This window comes from Ascaphus truei, chromosome 8 (assembly GCF_040206685.1).
Source record: "Ascaphus truei isolate aAscTru1 chromosome 8, aAscTru1.hap1, whole genome shotgun sequence".
Classification (NCBI taxonomy): Eukaryota; Metazoa; Chordata; class Amphibia; order Anura; family Ascaphidae; genus Ascaphus; species Ascaphus truei.
Window position 1 is genome coordinate 916,748 of NC_134490.1, and position 21,135 is coordinate 937,882.

The following is a 21,135-nucleotide window of genomic DNA, read 5'->3' on the forward strand; positions in this document are numbered from 1 at the left end:
TGAATGTGTAGCTATTCATTTGGACTGTTTTTTGTAGCTTTTTGTGTAGTTTTATGTGGCAGTTTGGGCACCGGCGCACTGCGCATGCGCAACAGCTGTGAATCATCAATTCTGTAATCAAGGTACTGCAGGGGTATAAAAGGTCTCAGTCCTCTCTCCCCCAGTAAATTTTCCCCTGAAGAAGCTCCTTTGCTGGAGGGAAACGCGCGTTGGACGCGCAGTTGTGTCAGTCTCCTACTTGGAGCTGTTTTAATGTAGTGCTCTTAAGTCTCCTGGTTCTATCTATGTAGACCCTACTAGCTGGGTATTTTTACCAACAGTCAGTGAGTTTGCCTTCCTGCTTCATATGACATATGCTCACTTAGAGTCTCTTGCTGGGTAACTCACTGTTAATGATACTGTGAGTGCCAGCTCCACTATGCTGTGAACTACTTTCTACTAATAGAGCATGTGTCAGTGTTACCACCTAAGCATATGTATGGTTATATATCATTTATTATCACTTTAAGTGCTTGTTGGTATATACTTGAGCAGGACTGCTGGATTTCCAACTATCTAATTGCTCACTGAGTAGGATATATTTTCATATACTTGCCTTCTGGTCTCATAGTTGCTCCAGAGGGGTTAACACCCTGACTTACAGCATCCTCTGTCCTCCTAATCCCAATAATATTGACTCGCTAAATTGGGATTGTATAATCACACATTCACTGACAGGGATGCTCGGTATTGTCAATTTAATTTATTTTTAATTCACAGTACACAACGTTTTGGTAATATATGTTTTAAGTAAATTTATTAAAAGTTAAATTTTATACTATGTAGGAGTGCAGTTTAGTGAATTATTTTAGGGGGCACATCCAATTTGTGTTCCCTTTTTCCCCCCCCCCCCTTCTTCAGAGCATCGTTGGAAGCGGAGCTTCGATACCAGGTGACTCTGTATGAGAGGGAGCGTGAGAAGGCTCAGAAACTGGAGCAAGAGTTGGAAAGACAGAGAGACTGTTCCATTCTCTTGAGTCAGTACACCAAGGAGAAAACAGACGCAGCGGCAACCTTGACGACAAAAATTACAGAGCTCCAGAATATGAAGGCGACTCTGATACAGACTCAGAGAAAGCAAAGTGCGCAGATAAATTCCCTGAGAAGAGACTTGCAAGACGCACTCAAACAGGTTGAGACTCTGCAGACCAGTAACTTACAGATTCTTCCAATTCGGAAAAGGTATTGGCTCTGCCCAAGCACCTGTATTCCACAGTAACTAATGCCCGTGAGGACAAGGGTACAGTGAGAGTTGGGGACTCCACGCAACTTCAAAACAAAATTACGAAGTTTGAGCCACCAAAGAAAGCACTAGCAAAACCTACAGCTGCCCAACAGGCAACAAACAGAGGTAGGAGTGCAGAATCAAAGCCAGAAGAATCCTTAGCTGAAGAAGCTAAACTGGCGACTCTGTGGTGTGGAGAAGCTGCAGAAAGACCGCTTCAAGAGCAGAAAACTCTAGGGGCTAGTCCTAACTGCTCTACAACTGTTGCCATACACTTTGTGTACAAAAAGAGGAGTGCCCGACGCAACAGAAATCTCAAGACCGCGCACGCGATAAAAAGACTTTACGTGGATAAAGTCCTCCTCGAGCAACTGAGAAGTGCCGATCTCAAGCACCTTCGGGAGGAGACAAAAATAAACTGGAGAAAGGGCTCCAATCCCAGCGGGACAGAGGGTTCTCTTCCTCCATCCACTCTCATTCATGTCACAGAAAGATCTCGAATGAGAGTGGAAGGATGGGCTTTGGCCGTGGTAAGCCCGAGCTTCCCACAAACAGGAGAGGTATATAACTGGGGACTTATCCCTGTTCAGTAATGTGCCTTTAATCTAGCAGTGTGGTGGTTAACTGCTGGTAGTTAATTACTAAACACCACCTGCCTGATTTAGATTGCTTTGTTCGCCCCCCCCTGTGTTTGGATGGATTTCCTGATGAAAAGGAAAAGGCACAATAAAGCCTTATTATAATTTCACCTTATAAAAGCCTCCAATTGTGTACCTCTGTGAACGTCCGTCTACAGTTGGAGAAAAAAACTCACAACAAGCTATTTCCTGGAACTTAGACTATTACAGTAACAGTAAGTATTATTAGAGTAACAGTAAGTATTATTACAGAAACAGTAAGCATTATAACAGTAGTAGTAAGCATTATTACAGTAACAGTATTATTACAGTAACAGTGAGCATTATTACAGTAACAGTAAGCATTATTACAGTAATAGCAAGCAGTATTACAGTAACAGTAAGTAATATTTCAGTAACAGTGAGCATTATTACAGTAACAGTTAGTATTATTACAGTAACAGTAAGCATTATTACAGTAACAGTAAGTATTATTACAGTAACGGTAAGTATTATTAGAGTAACAGTAAACATTTACTAAGAAACTAAACTTAACCCATTACACGCCCAGGCCATCGGAAACAAGACAGACTCCATTCTCCATACAGGGGCAGAAGAGTGGGGAGGTGTGACGGAGCAGGTCCCATTGCATAAAGCTGGGGACTGACATTAATCCCTCTCTGTTTTATTCCCAGACTGTTCAGATTTCTCTGGCGCTCTTACACATTGGCGTGGGAGTTATTTTAATCTTCTCCAATGGATCCACCGGAGTGTTCAGCGGGATCCCCTTCTGGGGGCCTGTGTTTGTGAGTACAGAGCCTGGCGCTACCCCTCACATGACATGTGACCTTGTGCGGAGCCCCTGTCACAGCTCTGCTGCTGTCTCTGTGTGACCTCGCGCGGAGCCCCTGTCACTGCTCTGCTGCTGACTGTGTGTGACCTCGCGCGGAGCCCCTGTCACTGCTCTGCTGCTGACTCTGTGTGTGACCTCGCGCGGAGCCCCTGTCACTGCTCTGCTGCTGTCTCTGTGTGTGACCTCGCGCACAGCCCCTGTCACTGCTCTGCTGCTGACTCTGTGTGTGACCTCGCGCGGAGCCCCTGTCTCTGCTCTGCTGCTGACTGTGTGTGACCTCGCGCGGAGCCCCTGTCACTGCTCTGCTGCTATCTGTGTGTGACCTCACGCAGAGCCCCTGTCACTGCTCTGCTGCTGTCTGTGTGTGACCTCGTGCGGAGCCCCTGTCTCTGCTCTGCTGCTGACTGTGTGTGACCTAACGCAGAGCCCCTGTCACTGCTCTGCTGCTGTCTGTGTGTGACCTCGTGCGGAGCCCCTGTGACTGCTCTGCTGCTGACTCTGTGTGTGACCTCGCGTGGAGCCCCTGTCACTGCTCTGCTTCTGACTCTGTGTGACCTCGTGCGGAGCTCCTGTCACTGCTCTGCTGCTGACTGTGTGACCTCGTGTGGAGCCCCTGTCACTGCTCTGCTGCTGTCTGTGTGTGACCTCATGCGGAGCCCCTGTCACTGCTCTGCTGCTGACTGTGTGACCTCACGCGGAGCCCCTGTCACTGCTCTGCTGCTGTCTGTGTGTGACCTCGCGCAGAGCCCCTGTCACTGCTCTGCTGCTGACTGTGTGACCTCGCGCGGAGCCCCTGTCACTGCTCTGCTGCTGTCTGTGTGTGACCTCGCGCAGAGCCCCTGTCACTGCTCTGCTGCTGACTGTGTGACCTCGCGCGGAGCCCCTGTCACTGCTCTGCTGCTGACTCTGTGTGTGACCTCGCGTGGAGCCCCTGTCACTGCTCTGCTGCTGACTCTGTGTGACCTCGTGCGGAGCCCCTGTCACTGCTCTGCTGCTGTCTGTGTGTGACCTTGCGCACAGCCCCTGTCACTGCTCTGCTGCTGACTCTGTGTGTGACCTCGCGCAGAGCCCCTGTCACTGCTTTGCTGCTGTCTCTGTGTGTGACCTCACGCAGAGCCCCTGTCACTGCTCTGCTGCTGACTGTGTGTGACCTTGCGCGGAGCCCCTGTCACTGCTCTGCTGCTGTCTGTGTGTGTGTGACCTCACGCAGAGCCCCTGTCACTGCTCTGCTGCTGTCTCTGTGTGAACTCGCGCGGAGCCCCTGTCACTGCTCTGCTGCTGACTCTGTGTGACCTCGTGCGGAGCCCCTGTCACTGCTCTGCTGCTGACTCTGTGTGTGACCTCGCGCGGAGCCCCTGTCACTGCTCTGCTGCTGTCTCTGTGTGTGACCTCGCGCGGAGCCCCTGTCACTGCTCTGCTGCTGACTCTGTGTGACCTCGTGCGGAGCCCCTGTCACTGCTCTGCTGCTGACTGTGTGTGACTTCGCGCGGAGCCCCTGTCACTGCTCTGCTGCTGACTGTGTGTGACCTCGCGCGGAGCCCCTGTCACTGCTCTGCTGCTGACTGTGTGACCTCACGCGGAGCCCCTGTCACTGCTCTGCTGCTGTCTCTGTGTGTGACCTCGCGCGGAGCCCCTGTCACTGCTCTGCTGCTGTCTCTGTGTGTGACCTCGCGTGGAGTCCCTGTCACTGCTCTGCTGCTGTCTCTGTGTGTGACCTCGCGTGGAGTCCCTGTCACTGCTCTGCTGCTGACTCTGTGTGACCTCGTGCGGAGCCCATGTCACTGCTCTGCTGCTGACTGTGTGTGACCTCGCGCACAGCCCCTGTCACTGCTCTGCTGCTGACTGTGTGTGTGACCTAGCACGGAGCCCCTGTCACTGCTCTGCTGCTGTCTGTGTGTGACCTTGCGCGGGGCCCCTGTCACTGCTCTGCTGCTGACTCTGTGTGTGACCTCGCGCACAGCCCCTGTCACTGCTCTGCTGCTGACTCTGTGTGTGACCTCGCGCGGAGCCCCTGTCACTGCTTTGCTGCTGTCTCTGTGTGTGACCTCGTGCGGAGCCCCTGTCACTGCTCTGCTGCTGTCTGTGTATGACCTCGCGCGGAGCCCCTGTCACTGCTCTGCTGCTGTCTCTGTATGTGACCTCGCGCGGAGCCCCTGTCACTGCTCTGCTGCTGACTCTGTGTGACCTCGTGCGGAGCCCCTGTCACTGCTCTGCTGCTGACTCTGTGTGACCTCGTGCGGAGCCCCTGTCACTGCTCTGCTGCTGACTCTGTGTGACCTCGTGCGGAGCCCCTGTCACTGCTCTGCTGCTGACTCTGTGTGACCTCGTGCGGAGCCCCTGTCACTGCTCTGCTGCTTACTCTGTGTGACCTCGCGCACAGCCCCTGTCACTGCTCTGCTGCTGACTGTGTGTGACCTCGCGCGGAGCCCCTGTCACTGCTCTGCTGCTTACTCTGTGTGATCTCGCGCACAGTCCCTGTCACTGCTCTGCTGCTGACTGTGTGTGACCTCGCGCGGAGCCCCTGTCACTGCTCTGCTGCTTACTCTGTGTGATCTCGCGCGGAGCCCCTGTCACTGCTCTGCTGCTTACTCTGTGTGATCTCGCGCGGAGCCCCTGTCACTGCTCTGCTGCTGACTGTGTGTGACCGTGCGACAAGCCCCTGTCACTGCTCTGCTGCTTACTCTGTGTGATCTCGCGCGGAGCCCCTGTCACTGCTCTGCTGCTTACTCTGTGTGATCTCGCGCACAGTCCCTGTCACTGCTCTCCTGCTGACTGTGTGTGACCTAGCACGGAGCCCCTGTCACTGCTCTGCTGCTTACTCTGTGTGATCTCGCGCGGAGCCCCTGTCACTGCTCTGCTGCTTACTCTGTGTGATCTCGCGCACAGTCCCTGTCACTGCTCTGCTGCTGACTGTGTGTGACCTCGCGCGGAGCCCCTGTCACTGTTCTGCTGCTTACTCTGTGTGATCTCGCGCACAGCCCCTGTCACTGCTCTGCTGCTTACTCTGTGTGATCTCGCGGGGAGCCCCTGTCACTGCTCTGCTGCTGACTCTGTGTGTGCGATCTTGAGTAAGGACCGAGCGAGGTCCAAAACGTTGCTCTGGATACATTGGTTTGCCTCATTGAATAAATCTATTTTTGCTTCTTTAGGGAGAGTGCTGCGGACTTCTTTCACTATATACAGTATACAGTCACGTGAAAAAGAAAGTACACCCTCTTTTAATTCCATGGTTTTACATATCAGGACATAATAACAATAATCTGTTCCTTAGCAGGTCTTAAAATTAGGTAAATACAACCTCAGATGAACAACAATACATGACATATTACACTGTGTGTGTGTGTGTGTGTGTGTGTGTGTGTGTTTATGTGTGTGTGTGTGTGTGTGTACACATGACATATTACACCGTGTGATGATTTATTTAACAAAAATTAAGCCAAAATGGAGAAGGCATGTGTGAAAAACTAAGTACACCCTTACTGCTTCCATAGGAATTAAGATGCTAAGTAACAGACAGGTGCTGCTAATCAAATGCCCTTGATTAATTGATCATCAGCAAGTGTGACCACCTCTATTAAAGGCTAAGTTTTAGCAGTTTGCTGGTCTGGAGCATTCAGGTGTGTTAACACAATGCCAAGGAGGAAAGACATCAGCAATGATCTTAGAGAAGCAATCGTTGCTGCCCATCAATCTGGGACGGGTTATAAGGCCATTTCCAAACAATTTCCATCATTCTACAGTGAAAAAGATTATTCAAAAGTGGAAAACATTCAAGACAGTTGCCAATCTTCCCAGGAGTGGACGTCCCAGCAAATTCACCCCAAGGTCAGACCGTGCAATGCTCTGAGAAATTGCAAAAAACCCAAGAGTTACATCTCAGACTCTACAGGCCTCAGTTAGCATGTTAAATGTTAAAGTTCATGACAGTAAAATTAGAAAAAGACTGAACACGTCTGGTTTGTTTGGAAGGGTTGCCAGGAGAAAGCCTCTACTCTCTAAAAAGAACATGGCAGCACGGCTTAGGTTTGCAAAGTTGCATCTGAACAAACCACAAGACTTTTGGAACAATGTCCTTTGGACAGACGAGACCAAAGTGGAGATGTTTGGCCATAATGAACAGTGCCACGTTTGGCGAAAACCAAACACAGCATATCAGCACAAACACCTCATACCAATTGTGAAGCACGGAAGTGGAGGGGTGATGATTTGGGCTTGTTTTGCAGCCACAGGACCTGGGAACCTTGCAGTCATTGAGTCGACCATGAACTCCTCTGTATAACAAAGTATTCTAGAGTCAAATGTGAGGCCATCTGTCCGACAGCTAAAGCTTGGCCGAAATCGGGTGATGCAACAGGACAATGATCCCAAGCACACCAGCAAATCTACAACAGAATGGCTGAAAAAGAAAAGAATCAAGGTGTTGCAATGGCCCAGTCAAAGTCCAGACCTCAACCCGATTGAAATGCTGTGGCGGGACGTTAAGAGAGCTGTGCATAAACAAATGCCCACAAACCTCAATGAACTGAAGCAGCGTTGTAAAGAAGAGTGGGCCAAAATTCCTCCACAACGATGTGAGAGGCTGATAAAGTCATACAGAAAACGATTACTTCCAGTTATTGCTGCTAAAGGTGGTTCTACAAGCTATTGAATCATAAGGTGTACTTAGTTTTTCACACATGGCTTCTCCATTTTGGCTTTATTTTAGTTAAATAAATCATGACACGGTGTAATATGTCATGTGTCGTTGTTCATCTGAGGTTATATACAGCAAGGCTCCACTACAACGGGCGGTTCCGTTCTGGGGAACCCCCATAAAGCGAAAATTGCCGTAAAGTGTAACGTCGATTTTCGTTAGGTGCGCATGCGCAGACCGGCAATGCGCCGTTCTGCGCATGTGCGACAGAAGGAAACCCCTACATTCCGCGCATGCGCAACTCCGAGCCGGCCCGTTCTGCGCATGCGCTGACAATGCGGTGACATGGCGGCACCGCCATATCGGCGGATCGCCAAAAAGCGGAGCGCCAAAAAGCAGAGTGCCGAGAAGCGGGGCCCTGTTGTATGTATGTGTGTGTGTGTGTGTATATATATATATATATGTGTGTGTGTGTGTGTGTATGTGTGTATGTATATATACTCATTTATTCTGCACTATCGCGACTGGACTAACATGGCTATTTTCTGCTTTTTATATATATATATATACACACATACACACACACACACACACATATATATATATATATCTATCGGGGGTGAGTAGAACAAACAGCGTTACCCGGTGTGTGGTGCGTTACCTGTTGGCTCACAGGAGGGCTGAGCTTCCGCTAAGGGAAACCTGGGGCAATTATAAGATTCTAGGAGTAACCACGTACTCGGTACAGCGCCTCCACCTGCGATGGCTCCCACCAGAGGGGGAGTGGTTCCTCGCAGGACAATACCAATAACCACGTACAACTGATTGTATAATAACTAATACCTTTACTAACGTGCATAGAAGACATGTAACATCAACATATAGCAACAGGTGTCCCTCGCTAAGGGCAACCTGAATACGGCATCTCGCAGGACGCTAACGCTTACTTGCACCACAGCGGGCGCCCACACTTTATGCGTCACGGCGGACGCTGACACTCTATGCGTCACGGCGGACGCTAACACTCTATGCGTCACGGCGGACGCTAACACCTTCACAGAGTGATCCCCCCCGTGTCCAGTAAACCCACCCCAATGTCTCGCACCCCCAAGTCATATACAAGTGTGTGTGTGTGACTGCGCAGCCACTATGTCTGGTGATAGTCCTTGTTGGTGCACTTTATAACGATACCTGCCATGGCTCCAGCCACGGGTGCTGCTATACCACTGGGGTTGGGTCGCCGGGAGATCCTCCTATGCGTGGGGTGAATTCCGGCGTGGATAATATCACCGCAGCTTCACACCGTCTGTACCTTGGCGAGGTACAGCAGGCCGCCGTCACTATTTGCCTGACCTCCGTGAAGCTAATCCAGCTCTCTTTAATGCGTGGGCTTGAGCCCAAGCCTCGTGGCGGGAAACGCAGCAGCCGCTGTGTCCCTAACTAGCAAACAACTAATGGGGCAGGTTCCCTAACCTAGGGCCTGTCCCTACAGCACCACAAGCTATCAGAGGGACTCAGTACCTATCTGGGGCCCAGGGGGGGGGGTTGCTGGCCTAGTGCAGGGAGTCACTGACTCCTGCACCCTACCTCCTTCCCCTAGCTGCTCCGATCACCAACTAACGTGCTGCCAGCCCACGAAATGTATCTAAATCTCCCTTGCAGGGAGATTCTTCAGCCCTATTGGCTCCCTGGCGTCACGTGGAGCGCTGCTGGGGCTCATGGGACTTGTAGTCCCCTTACAGAGCCCTCCTCTCATTGGAGGCATTTTCACGCGCTTGTACTGCGCATGCGCAATCTAACCAGGGCCTCCCGTCGCATCGGCATTCTGCGCATGCGCGAAGAACTGTCATGGCGGCGCCCTGCTTAGCTAGCCGCCGGAACCCTAACGACGCGACCGCGGCCTTAGCAACTGCCCGATCGCGTCCCCAACAACCAGCTGCATACCGGAGGATACGCACTGCCCCTGCTCCGGCCCCCACCCTTGGAAGCAGCCGTCGGGTCCGTCGCTGGCTTCGGCGGCACCCGCGGCCACGCTGCTGAAAGGGATGGGGGTCTCTAGGACCTGATGGAGCTCCAGGCTACACTCTCCCCCTGGTGAAGTCCCCAACGACCTCGCTTGGGAACAACGCAATTAGACGGTCTATTACTTTAAGCAGTCTTTCTTCATGCTCCTCCAGACTTCTCCCGAAGACAATGATGTCGTCCAGGTATACAAGACACTCCCGGGGGCTCAGGTCCCCGATTGTCTTCTCCATCAGTCGCTGGAAGGTAGCAGGGGCCCCACATATACCTTGGGGCATGCATGTGAATTGGTAGAACCCAAGGGGGCAGACGAAGGCTGTCTTCTCTTGATCCTCTGCATTCATAGGAACCTGATAGTATCCAGATCGTAGATCGAGCACGCTGAAACATTGGCTTCCATTCAGAGCATTCAGGATCTCTTCAATGCGTGGTAGGGTATACTGATCCGGTATCGTACGATTGTTCAGAGTTCGATAGTCTACACACAGTCGCACAGATCCGTTCTTTTTCCGCACCACCACTATGGGTGAAGCGTAGGGCCCTCGAGATTCCGTCAAAATCCCAGTGGTTTCCATTTCTTGTATGGCGTTCCTCCCAGAGTCATAAAGTGTCACTTAATCAGGATGTTTCTGAGTAGCAGATCCTGTTACTCACCCTGGCTATTTCACACCTTGGGACCAAACTCCAGACTTTGCATCCCCAGAAATGAGTGGCCCCTTTTTACTTAGCAGTGCTACCAAGCTGCTTACTGAGCATGCTCAGAGATACCTGGGCTGGCTGTACGACTTGCCCATGTGACCTGGCAGGTTCTGATAGGAGGAAGATAATTCCTTGCCAATGGGATGAGGCTAATGTAACACTTCACAGGCCCTTGTCCTTAAAAAGGCCTGTAACCCTCATTCCTGTGTTGTTCCTGGTGTTATTCCTGTGTTGTTGCTGTTGCTGTTACCTGATTTCTTCAAGCGGATAAGACCTAAGTACAGCGGCTACGATTCCAGAACGCAAGGGGTTAAAAACATCGCAACAAGGAAACTTGCCCTGCTTCAGGATTTCGTTAGCCCTAGGGATTCAGAAAATCCCCAGAGAACCAGAAAAGACTTTGCACATTCACAGAAGGATTGGACTGGCTATTTATTTGGCAATTTGCAAAAGGACTACGTTTTAAAGGACAATCTTCTGGTGCTTGGGCACCTTTCTGGACATTATCCTCTGTTTCTCTACCTGTGAGAGTGTAATTACACTTCTCTGAGTGTAATTATTAAGTTTATATATATATATATATGGGGTGTCTCTTGCCGGTGTTCAGTTGGAGTATTTCCAGTTGCACCCTTACAACTCCCTCGATGGGGTAGTCTTCATTACTTAAGTTTATTCTGCAGTTGTCGTGTGTTTGCCTATCAAGGGAATAAATCTCAGTTTATTTTGCTCAACCTGTTCTGCTCAATCAGGACCCACGAAATATAAATGTGTTATTAAGCGCGTCTCCCGTGACAGGCGTTTAAAACACATCCACACCGGGGGAAGGACCAGCACAGATAACATTCCAAGAGACACTGTTTATAATTATACCTTTTGCTTTCTTCATTCATTGTAACATCGCCGGAAGAAGAGATCAGTGTATCTCGAAAGCTCGCACAAATAAAAGCATTTCGTTAGCCACAGAACGGTATCATCTATTTATTTTTTGATTATATATATATATATCTATATATATATATATATATATATATATATATATATATATATATATATATATATATAGATATATATACATGTAGATGTATCAGTACCATTTTAGCCGAGCTTCAATAATCAAAAAATTGCTTCCCTGCAGAAATATTGGTAAGGATTGCGGCCTTCCATGCTGTATGATGTTCTTCCTGCATCCCCTTATTGGATCAGTGTAGCTGTTGTTCACTCCACAGGGGGTGGAAAGAGACACACCTACTTTAAGGAGAGTACCAGTCTATATACCATGGGGTTGGGCTTGTAACCCTGCCGCATAACAGGGCAGGTCTGATACTGACAGGTGTCACATCTGCATATGTCACCCAGCCAGTACACTCTCCCAGGCTGAAACTCTGGTTGTTGCTAGGCCCGCCCTTGGATACACTACTGCATCCAAGGCTGCAATAGCAACTAGGCCTACAGATGAATTAACTCTTCCAGTGCCTGTCCCTAGCAGGACTTATACTGTTAGGGACCAGAGGATAAAAGGTAGCGGCCGGAGGCTACGAGGTTTATATATATAGAAGAAAGTGCGGGTATAATATGGAAGTGATCCACCCCACAGATTCATAGTCACTAAGTCTGGTGGATAGGAAATCCATACCGGACTTTACAATGGGTCTGGTTTCCCTCACCTGCTCTCCTAATTGAGGAACAGGAATAAATTGCAGATAGTTTGGCTCCTTCATTCTCTCTTAGAGCCTGGAGGCTGGGAGGACGCTGTTCCCCAGGATCCAGTTTGGGGTAGACGGCCCCCTCATGTGTTGCAGCACCTGAGGATCTATTGGGACGCTGTCCCCATCTGACAGTTAAGAATTCAATGTTATATCTGTGTGTTTATTTAAAGTTGGTAACTGGCTTACCCAGCCAACATTGCAGAGAGGGATATGCATGTGAGAGACTCCTGACAGGAGTAGGTGTTATTTTTATGATTTCTTTTGGTTCTTAAAGTGACGGTGTTTGAAATGTTTATTGTCACTAATGGAAAAATAAACCCTAGAAGACTGTATGTGTGTGTGTGTGTATGTGTGTGTGTAATTTCTGAGTGTACAATGTGTGTACAACATGCATGTACTCTTATCACATTTTTATTGTGAATGTGTGTGAGTAACACGTTTGTAATGTGTGTATAGCGTTTGTAATGTGCATGTGTGTATGTCACGTGTGTAGTGTGTGAGTAACACGTATGTAATGCGTGTGTTCTGCTCCCTGCAGTACATTATCTCAGGATCGCTGTCGGTCGCTGCTGAAAATAACCAGTCCCGCTGCCTGGTGAGTTCTCTGCACAAAGCTCTGATCCTGAAAGTTCTGTGTTACAATCTTCAACCTGCAGGTCTCTGTGTGTCATAGGGACCTGCATAGCATCGCTCTATTAACCCCTGATATACCGTTCTGCAGAGCATCACTCTATTAACCCTTAGTATATAGTTCTGAAGAGCATCACTATTAACCCGTACTATATAGTAAAACAAAAAGAACGATTCCTGCGCTCCTACCAATTAGGCTAAAATAAAATAGTGATCTCATGAATAAGGGTTATTTAGTTAAACCCTTTGGCCAAGGCGTTATAAGCCTGCAAGTCACGTAAAGGCGTAACCGAATTTTGCAGGTACCTACACTGAATATATGTAATTATTGTCCCATGGACTAGTGAAAAATGTGAGAAAGCCCTGCAGGGGTTAAATAAAGCATATGTGTTTGTGAATAGTGCAATTTAAAGCTGCCCAAAGCCAGTTTCATAGTTACCTTACTATAGAGGCAAACTGGGTGAACAAATTCCTTGGTGTGAATATAATAAAACTTACACATATTTCTTTCCATACAGCCTTATACATTCACCTGCTCTTCAATAGAGGGTGATGTGCAGACTGACACTGGGGTGTATTATACCTGCACTCATTGAAAATAGGGGTTCTGTAACTGCTATGTAACTATGTAAAGCAGATTAGCCAATAAACCTACCCCTATGACGTTTCAGTGACACTATATTAAAATGCCCTTATGGAGTATGCAGCAAGGAAAAGGTTTGGCCTACTATATAGTCCCGCAGAGCATCACTCGATTTGTCCCTACTGTATAATCCTGCAGAGCATCGCTCTATTAACCTCTACTATATAGTCCCGCAGAGCATCACTCGATTTGCCCCTACTATATAATCCTGCAGAGCATCGCTCTATTAACCTCTACTATATAGTCCTGCAGAGCATTGCTCTATCAACCCCTTCCTTAGACGTCCTGCAGAGCGTTTCTCCGCTGATCTTTCCCCGCTTCTCTCCTCTCTGTGCAGGTTAGAGGAAGCCTGGCCATGAATATTATCAGCTCCGTCGTATCTGTAATTGCAATTATTGTCTTCTGCGTCGATATTCCAGTTTCTAGTTTTTATTACTGCGATTCCTCCTTATATGCGTGCTACATGTTAAAGGTAAGTGTCACATCTAACACGCTCCCTAAATTGCGACACGCTCCCTAAATTGCGACACGCTCCCTAAATTGCGACACGCTCCCTAAATTGCGACACGCCCCCTAAATTGCGACACGCCCCCTAAATTGCAACATGCCCCCTAAATTGCGACACACTCCCTAAATTGCGACACACTCCCTAAATTGCGACACGCCCCCTAAATTGCGTCACGCCCCCTAAATTGCGACACGTCCCCTAAATTGCGACACGCCCCCTAAATTGTGACACGCCCTCTAAATTGCGACACGCTCCCTAAATGGCGACATGCCCCCTAATGTGCGACAAGCCCCCTAAATTGCGACACGCCCCCTAAATTGCGTCACGCCCCCTAAATTGCGACACGTCCCCTAAATTGCGACACGCTCCCTAAATTGCGACACGCCCCCTAAATTGCGACACGTCCCCTAAATTGCGACACGCCCCCTAAATTGCGACAAGCCCCCTAAATTGCGACACGCCCCCTAAATTGCGACACGCTCCCTAAATGGCGACACGCCCCCTAATGTGCGACACGCCCCCTAATGTGCGACACGCCCCCTAATGTGCGACACGCCCCCTATCTAATGTGTGACACAGAGCAGGGAGGGGAGACACGGATGTGGGAGGGGAGACACGGACGGAGACATGGAGCAGTGAGGGGAGACAGAGCAGGGAGGGGAGACGTGGAAGGAGACACAGAGCAGGGAGTGGAGACACGGAGCTGGGAGGGGAGACAAGGAGCTATTAGGCTGCGATTATACCCCAAAACGCCTATGTGTCTCCCGTAGCGACACCTTGCAGCGCAAAAACAAGTGTTAGGCTTCGGACATGGTGCAGGGAGCGGCGCTGACCCGTGCTGAGGCGCGCGCATGCTTATCAGTGAGCCCCTGAAGCCGCAATGAGAGCAGCTTTAGCAGGGGCTCGCGCACGCTTCCGCACGCTTGCGGAAGCGTGTGTTTTACCAAATCTTTCGTTTCGGCGCTCACGGGAGCGCAGGGCCGGTCACGTGAGCGGTTCGCCCAATGACGGCGAACTAGCTCCGTGACGTCACTGGCCCGCCCCCCAGACACGCCCACGGACGGCGCACGCTCTAAGGCCAGGGAAAGCACCGCTTTCCCTCAGCCTCAGCGCGCCTCGCACGGCTTCAGTGTCTATGGGCTCAGCCTTATAGATACCTGAAAACTGCTTATACCAAATTCACCTGTCTCCCCGCTCGCTGCTGCAAAGCAGAAGACAGTTCAGGAGATGTGCAAATTTGTTTTCAATCAGCAACAGCCACGTCACATGACACAGCCGACCAATCAAAGTGAAGTTCAGTGCACCAACCATGTTCCTCAAAAATCTAACCAATGAAAAATCTGAGCATGTCTCCCCTGCAGTCGCTTGCTAAATCTCTTGTGTATTCTGGACCCGGGCTCACTTGTGGCGGGTGAGGAGATCCATGTAGCTTAACTTGTCCCCTTTTTAAAACACACAAAGTCCTTCTACTTTAACTTTATTGCGTGGGGTTGGCAGAAATATAAAAGCACTTCATGTAGTTTGTGGTAGGAAATGTCTCTTGTGAGGAGAAGAATCCTATTGACAGGTGTCAGGGGAAATGCTTCTCTGAGGGGAAGGTAAAAAGGAATCCCTTTCTAGCGGAGCTGTGGAAGAGGTGTCTACTCACTGTGTCTGCTGATGAAAAAATAACTCACACTTTCCTTTCCAGATAGGAACAAGCCAAGGGGCATAACAATATACAGAGAAGGGCAGGGGGAGAGGGCTCAGCTAATCTCAACTATGAGCATTGGGAGGTTGCCAGGGCAACTGACTAATGACACGTGGAAAAAGTAATATTGTAACATTTATGTTGCAATATACACAGGAGCCCTGGCTGCTTGGAACACGGAAAACATGCAACGTTCCCTGGGGAGAGCTGGCAGTGTGAGGGCAGAAAAAATATACAGAAAATATACAATCCTCTTCCAGGACATTGTGCGTGTGCGCATGTAGCTCTGCAGCGTCGCTGCGTATGAAGCTGCAGGAGAGCGCTGCTGCACTGTTGGTATAATCACAGCCTGAGTGAGCCACGGCGCAGTGAGGGAGAGACACGGTGCAGGGATGGGAGACACGGAGCAGAGAGGGGAGACACGAAGAAGGGAGGGAGAGATACGGTGCAGGGAGGGGAGACACGTGCAGGGAGGGGAGACACGGAGCAATTAGGGAGACATGGAGCAGGGAGGGGAGATATGGAGCAGGGAGGGGAGACACGGAGCAATTAGGGAGACATGGAGCAGGGAGGGGAGACACGGAGCAGGGAGGGGAGACACGAAGAAGGGAGGGAGAGACACGGTGCAGGGAGGGGAGACACGGTGCAGGGAGGGGAAACATGGAGCAATTAGGGAGACATGGAGCAGGGAGGGGAGACACGGAGCAGGGAGGGGAGACACAGAGCAGGGAGGGGAGACACGGAGCATTAGGGGGACATGGAGCAGGGAGGGGAGATACGGAGCAATTAGGGAGACAAGGAGCAGGGACGGGAGACATGGAGCAGAGAGGGGAGACATGGAGCAGAGAGGGGAGACATGGAGCAGAGAGTGGAGACACGGAGCAGGGAGGGGAGACACGGAGCGGGGAGGGGAGACATGGAGCAGAGAGGGAAAACATGGAGCAGAGAGGTGAGACATGGAGCAGGGAGGGGAGAAATGGAGCAGGGAGGGGAGACATAGAGCAGGGAGGGAGACACGGAGCAGGGAGGGGAGACATGGAGCAGGGAGGGGAGACACGGAGCAGGAAGGGGAGACACGAAGAAGGGAGGGAGAGACACGGTGCAGGGAGGGGAGACACGGTGCAGGGAGGGGAAACATGGAGCAATTAGGGAGACATGGAGCAGGGAGGGGAGACATGGAGCAGGGAGGGGAGACACGGAGCAATTAGGGGGACATGGAGCAGGGAGGGGAGATACGGAGCAGGGAGGGGAGACACGGAGCAATTAGGGAGACACGGAGCAGGGAGACACGGAGCAGGGAGGGGAGACATGGAGCAGAGAGGGGAGACATGGAGCAGAGAGGGGAGACACGGAGCAGGGAGGGGAGACACGGAGCGGGGAGGGGAGACATGGAGCAGAGAGGGGAAACATGGAGCAGAGAGGTGAGACATGGAGCAGGGAGGGGAGAAATGGAGCAGGGAGGGGAGAAATGGAGCAGGGAGGGGAGACATGGAGCAGAGAGGGGAGACACGGAGCAGCGAGGGGAGACACAGAGCAGGGAGGGTAGACACAGAGCAGGGAGGGAGACATGGAGCAGGGAGGGGAGACACGGAGCAGGGAGGGGAGACACGGAGCAGGGAGGGGAGACACGGGGCAGGGAGGGGAGACACGGAGCAGGGAGGGAGACATGGAGCAGGGAGGGGAGACATGGAGCAAGGAGGGGAGACACTGATCACAGGGAGGGGAGACACTGATCACAGGAAGGGGAGGCAGGGAGGAGAGACACGGAGCAGGGAGGGGAGACACGGAGCAGGGAGGGGATACACGGCGACCCCCAAGGGGTCATGACCCACAGTTTGTGCACCACAGGACTAAGCGATACACATAAATACTAACGCACACAGTGTCCGCTTACACACAGATACATTTGTATAAACCCCTAGAAGTGAATACACACAATACACTTAGTTACAGAATGATGGATACTGTGTTGTGCTGTAGTTGTGACGTTGTGGTTGTGTTATGTTCCCAGAATGTCTATGTGACCGCGATCACCTTCCTGATAATTGCCTCCGTCCTGCAGTTCTGCGTGTCCGTTTCTCTCTCTATCTTCGGATGCCGCTCCCTGACTGACCAATCTGTCACCCGTCCCCAGGTAAGAGGCAGGTGGGCACTGCGGGAGGAGGGTTTCCCCCTGCCTATGTCAGTGCCTGAGTACAGGGTCACATGATGTCATCTGTGTATTGTGTGCTGTCTCCTTTTGTCCAGTTAATGTTGGAATTTCTCTCCTTCCAAAAAAACACAAAACACGAGATCAGCGCACATTCGCAATAACTGAAACCACAATGTCACAAAAGTGGCTGACCAGGCAACTTGGAATCACAATTTCCAGGCAGGTTAATAAACATTAGTTTATTTCTCTGGAGCCAACGATAAGCAGCACACACAGGAACGCAGCAATAACCACACAAAACGGCCATGCGCTGAACTCCGAGCTCCACCCCGCCGGGTGCTGCCAACGATGGACTCCGAGCTCGCTGGGTGCCGGGTGCTGCCAACGATGGACTCCTAGCTCGCTTGGTGCTGCCATCTCTGGACTCCTAGCTCGCTGGGTGCTAGTCGCTGCCAATGCTGGGCTACTTGTTTGCTGGGTACCGGCACTGCCAACGCTGGACTCTTAGCTCACTGGGTTCCGGGCCCTGCCAACGCTGAACTCCTAGCTTGCTGGGTGTCGGGCTTTGCCAACGCTGGACTCCTAGTTCGCTGGGTTTTGGGTGCTGCCAACGCTGTACTCCTAACTGAATGCTGCCAGTGCTGGACTTCAAGCTTGCTGGGTGCTGGGCGCTGCCAACACTGGACTCCTAATATGCTGGGCTCTGCCAAGAATGAACTCTTGGCTCAGTGGGTGCCAGGTGCTGCCAAAGCTGTACTCCTAGCTCGCTGGGTGCCAATGCCAGCTTAACCTGGATGTCACCTCAAAAAATCTATGAACGATGGCCATTTCCCCAGTTATAAAAGGGGACCGCTCCGGGACTTTACATGCTAAAGTTAGTCTCTCGAAACAGAGACCAACCTGAAACACCTGGATACAGAGCGGCCAACAGAATGTTGGGGGCCCAAGACAAACGTGAAGAATGGGGCCCCTGCAACTGTTACCACATAACCACATTCGGTCAACTTTGCCCCTCATGTCTCTGTGTGCCCCCCTCGTGTCTTTCTCTCTCACACCATTTCTCATTCCATCTTTTCCCCACCTGTGTAAGTAGAAATCCGCAGTGCCTTGTCTCTCCTCTTCCCACCAAGCATCTCTCTCTCCTACCCTCCACCCAGAATGTCTCTCTCTCCTCTCCCCACAGCATGTCTATTTCTCTCCTCTCCACCCATCAGATCTCTCTTGTCTCCTCCCTCATGTCTCTCTTTTCTCCCCCTCATGTCTTTCTCTTTTCTCCTCCTCATTTCTCTCTTTTCTCCCCCTCATGTTTCTCTCTTTTCTCACCCTCATGTCTGTCTCTCTTTTCTCCCCTTCATATCATTCTCTTTTCTCATCCTCATGTCTCTCTCTCTCTTTTCTCTTCCTCATTTCTCTCTCTCTCGTTTCTCTCTCGTTTCTCTCTCGTTTCTCACTCTCTTTTCTCTCTCTTTTCTCTCTCTCTCTCTTTCTCTCTCTTTTCTCTCTTTCTCTTTTCTCTCTCTCTCTCTTTTCTCTCTCTCTCTCTTTTTTCTCTCTCTCTTTTCTCTCTCTCTCTCTCTCTCTCTCTCTCTCTCTCTCTCTCTCTCTCTCTCTCTCTCTCTCTCTCTCTCTCTCTCTCTCTCTCTCTCTCTCTCTCTCTCTTTTCTCTCTCTCTTTCTCTCTTTTTTCCTCTTTCACTTTTTTTTCTCTATTTCTCTTTTTTTTCTCTCTTTCTTTTTTCTCTCTCTTTCTCTTTTTTCTCTCTCTCTTTCTCTTTTTTCTCTCTCTCTTTCTCTTTTTTCTCTCTCTTTCTTTCTCTTTTCTTTCTCTCTCTCTTTCTCTTTTTTCTCTCTCTCTTTCAAATCAATCAAACCAAATCAGCTTTATTGGCATGACGAAAGAACATTTCAGTATTGCCAAAGCGTGAATAATAGGGGGTGGGGACAATAATTACACGAATACTAGGGGGTAGGGTATAATGATTGCAGGGTATATGGGTAACAGTTTCGCACAGGGGTGTGGGGGTTAGTAGACGTCTCTCAGCTTGTGGCAGGTGCTGATATAGTGTGCAGCCAGTTCTGTGGGGGTTTCATCTTCTCCCAGGAGGATCGCTATTTTTTGGTTCTCCTCTATATTATTGAAGTTCTGGATAACAGCAGTGAGTTTCTCTAGATGGGCACTCCTCACTTCAGAGTATTGTGTGCAATGCAACAGGAAGTGCGTTTCATCTTCTACCTCTCCTAGCTCACATCTTTCTCTCTTTCTCTCTTTCTCTCTTTCTCTCTCTCCCTATTGGCCCTTTGCATAGCACATGGCTCACACGGTGGTTAGCCCAGACTCATTGTATACCTGGTACTGAACCATTGTAACTATCCCAGGCCCACAATGCGTCCCACAGATAAACCCAACACCATGTGACACACAGAGACAGAGCCATAACCACAGGTTATACGTTACCAGAGGTGTCCAAAGCTCGAAGAAACGGCGTAACACAATAGTGAAATATGCAATGATGTTGCTTGTATATGGGATAATAGATTCAGCGTACAGGGAGTCCTCGCTTATCTGCCGGAATACGTCCCACAAACCGCCATCGGTTAATGGACCATCGGATTATGGGTCCATGTTAAGCCATGGTGGTGAGCGTCGGATAATGCGTCCTGCCGCATCCTGACTGTGTGCCTCACTCTGGTACTACAGGGCAGTGTCCCTATCTATAGGCCTGTCCCTAAAGCAACCACAAGCTGAGGGGAGTGGGGACCTAACTGTGGTCTATGGGGGTCTCTGGCATACTGCAGTGGGTCACTGACTCCCTCCACACACACACATCCTACACTTCTGCTGTCCCAGCTACAACTGACTCAAACTGCCTTAACTACAATTCAGCTACTTGCTAGTTCGCGCCATTTGACTTCTGCCCTAGAGGCTCATGGGACATGTAGTCCCTGCAGAGCCTTTACCTTGCGCGACATTCTACACATGCGCAACATTTGTAATGGCCGCCGCACTAGAGGAAATGGGGGCGCCCCGAGCAACTGCTCCCGTTGGAGACCCGGCGAGGCGCTCGCCACTCCGGCAGCCCCCAGCACCCGCGCTACCTGCAACGCTCCCACTCGCAGCGGAGACGAGCGGAGGTGAGGGGGACTAAGGGAAGCCCAAGGGGAACCTGGGCCACAATGGGAACCTGGGCCCAAGGGGAACCTGGGCCACAAGGGGAACCTGGGCCACAAGGGGAACCTGGGCCACATTAGGATCATGGGAGGTTTAAGGTATTCATTTTATCCAGAAGGTACTTTCCAAAATACACACCCACCTGCTGTCACACTGTTATATTGTGTTACATTGTGTCATACAGAGCTCCAGGGTGTTACTTTGTGTTAGAAAACGCAAGGGATGAGGGAGTGTGTACTAGATTTGACCAATGGTGTTCTGCAGCAGCTTCAGATGATGAACTGCCTGGTAACCAAGCTAGAGCTGGTGGGGAAGAAAAACGGGAAGGAGACAAGATAGGGTTAACTTGCTTCGGCAGGAGACACTCCTGACGAAGCAAGTTAACCCTATCTTGCGAAACGCGTTGAGTGTAAGAGGAGGAGGAGGCAATCCGTTCCCGGTTGATCGTGACGCCAGACGCCAACTCCAGTCAAGCTGCACGGGAACCCCAGCGGCCGCTTGTGGGGACCGTCAGAGACTGCCAGAGACGGAGGAGACGCACACCGGACAG

General features: G+C 50.5%; 1 protein-coding gene across 1 annotated transcript in view; it reads left to right on the forward strand.

Annotated features, from left to right (window-relative positions):
• The window catches only part of LOC142501027 (membrane-spanning 4-domains subfamily A member 15-like), a 44,938-nt gene that overhangs the window by 16,856 nt on the left and 6,947 nt on the right, over nucleotides 1-21,135 (forward strand). Inside the window, exons 3-6 of the mRNA XM_075610270.1 lie at nucleotides 2,577-2,687; nucleotides 12,333-12,389; nucleotides 13,405-13,539; nucleotides 17,277-17,399. Of these exons, the coding sequence (XP_075466385.1) occupies nucleotides 2,577-2,687; nucleotides 12,333-12,389; nucleotides 13,405-13,539; nucleotides 17,277-17,399 (426 nt within the window). The remainder of the gene's footprint in view (nucleotides 1-2,576; nucleotides 2,688-12,332; nucleotides 12,390-13,404; nucleotides 13,540-17,276; nucleotides 17,400-21,135) is intronic.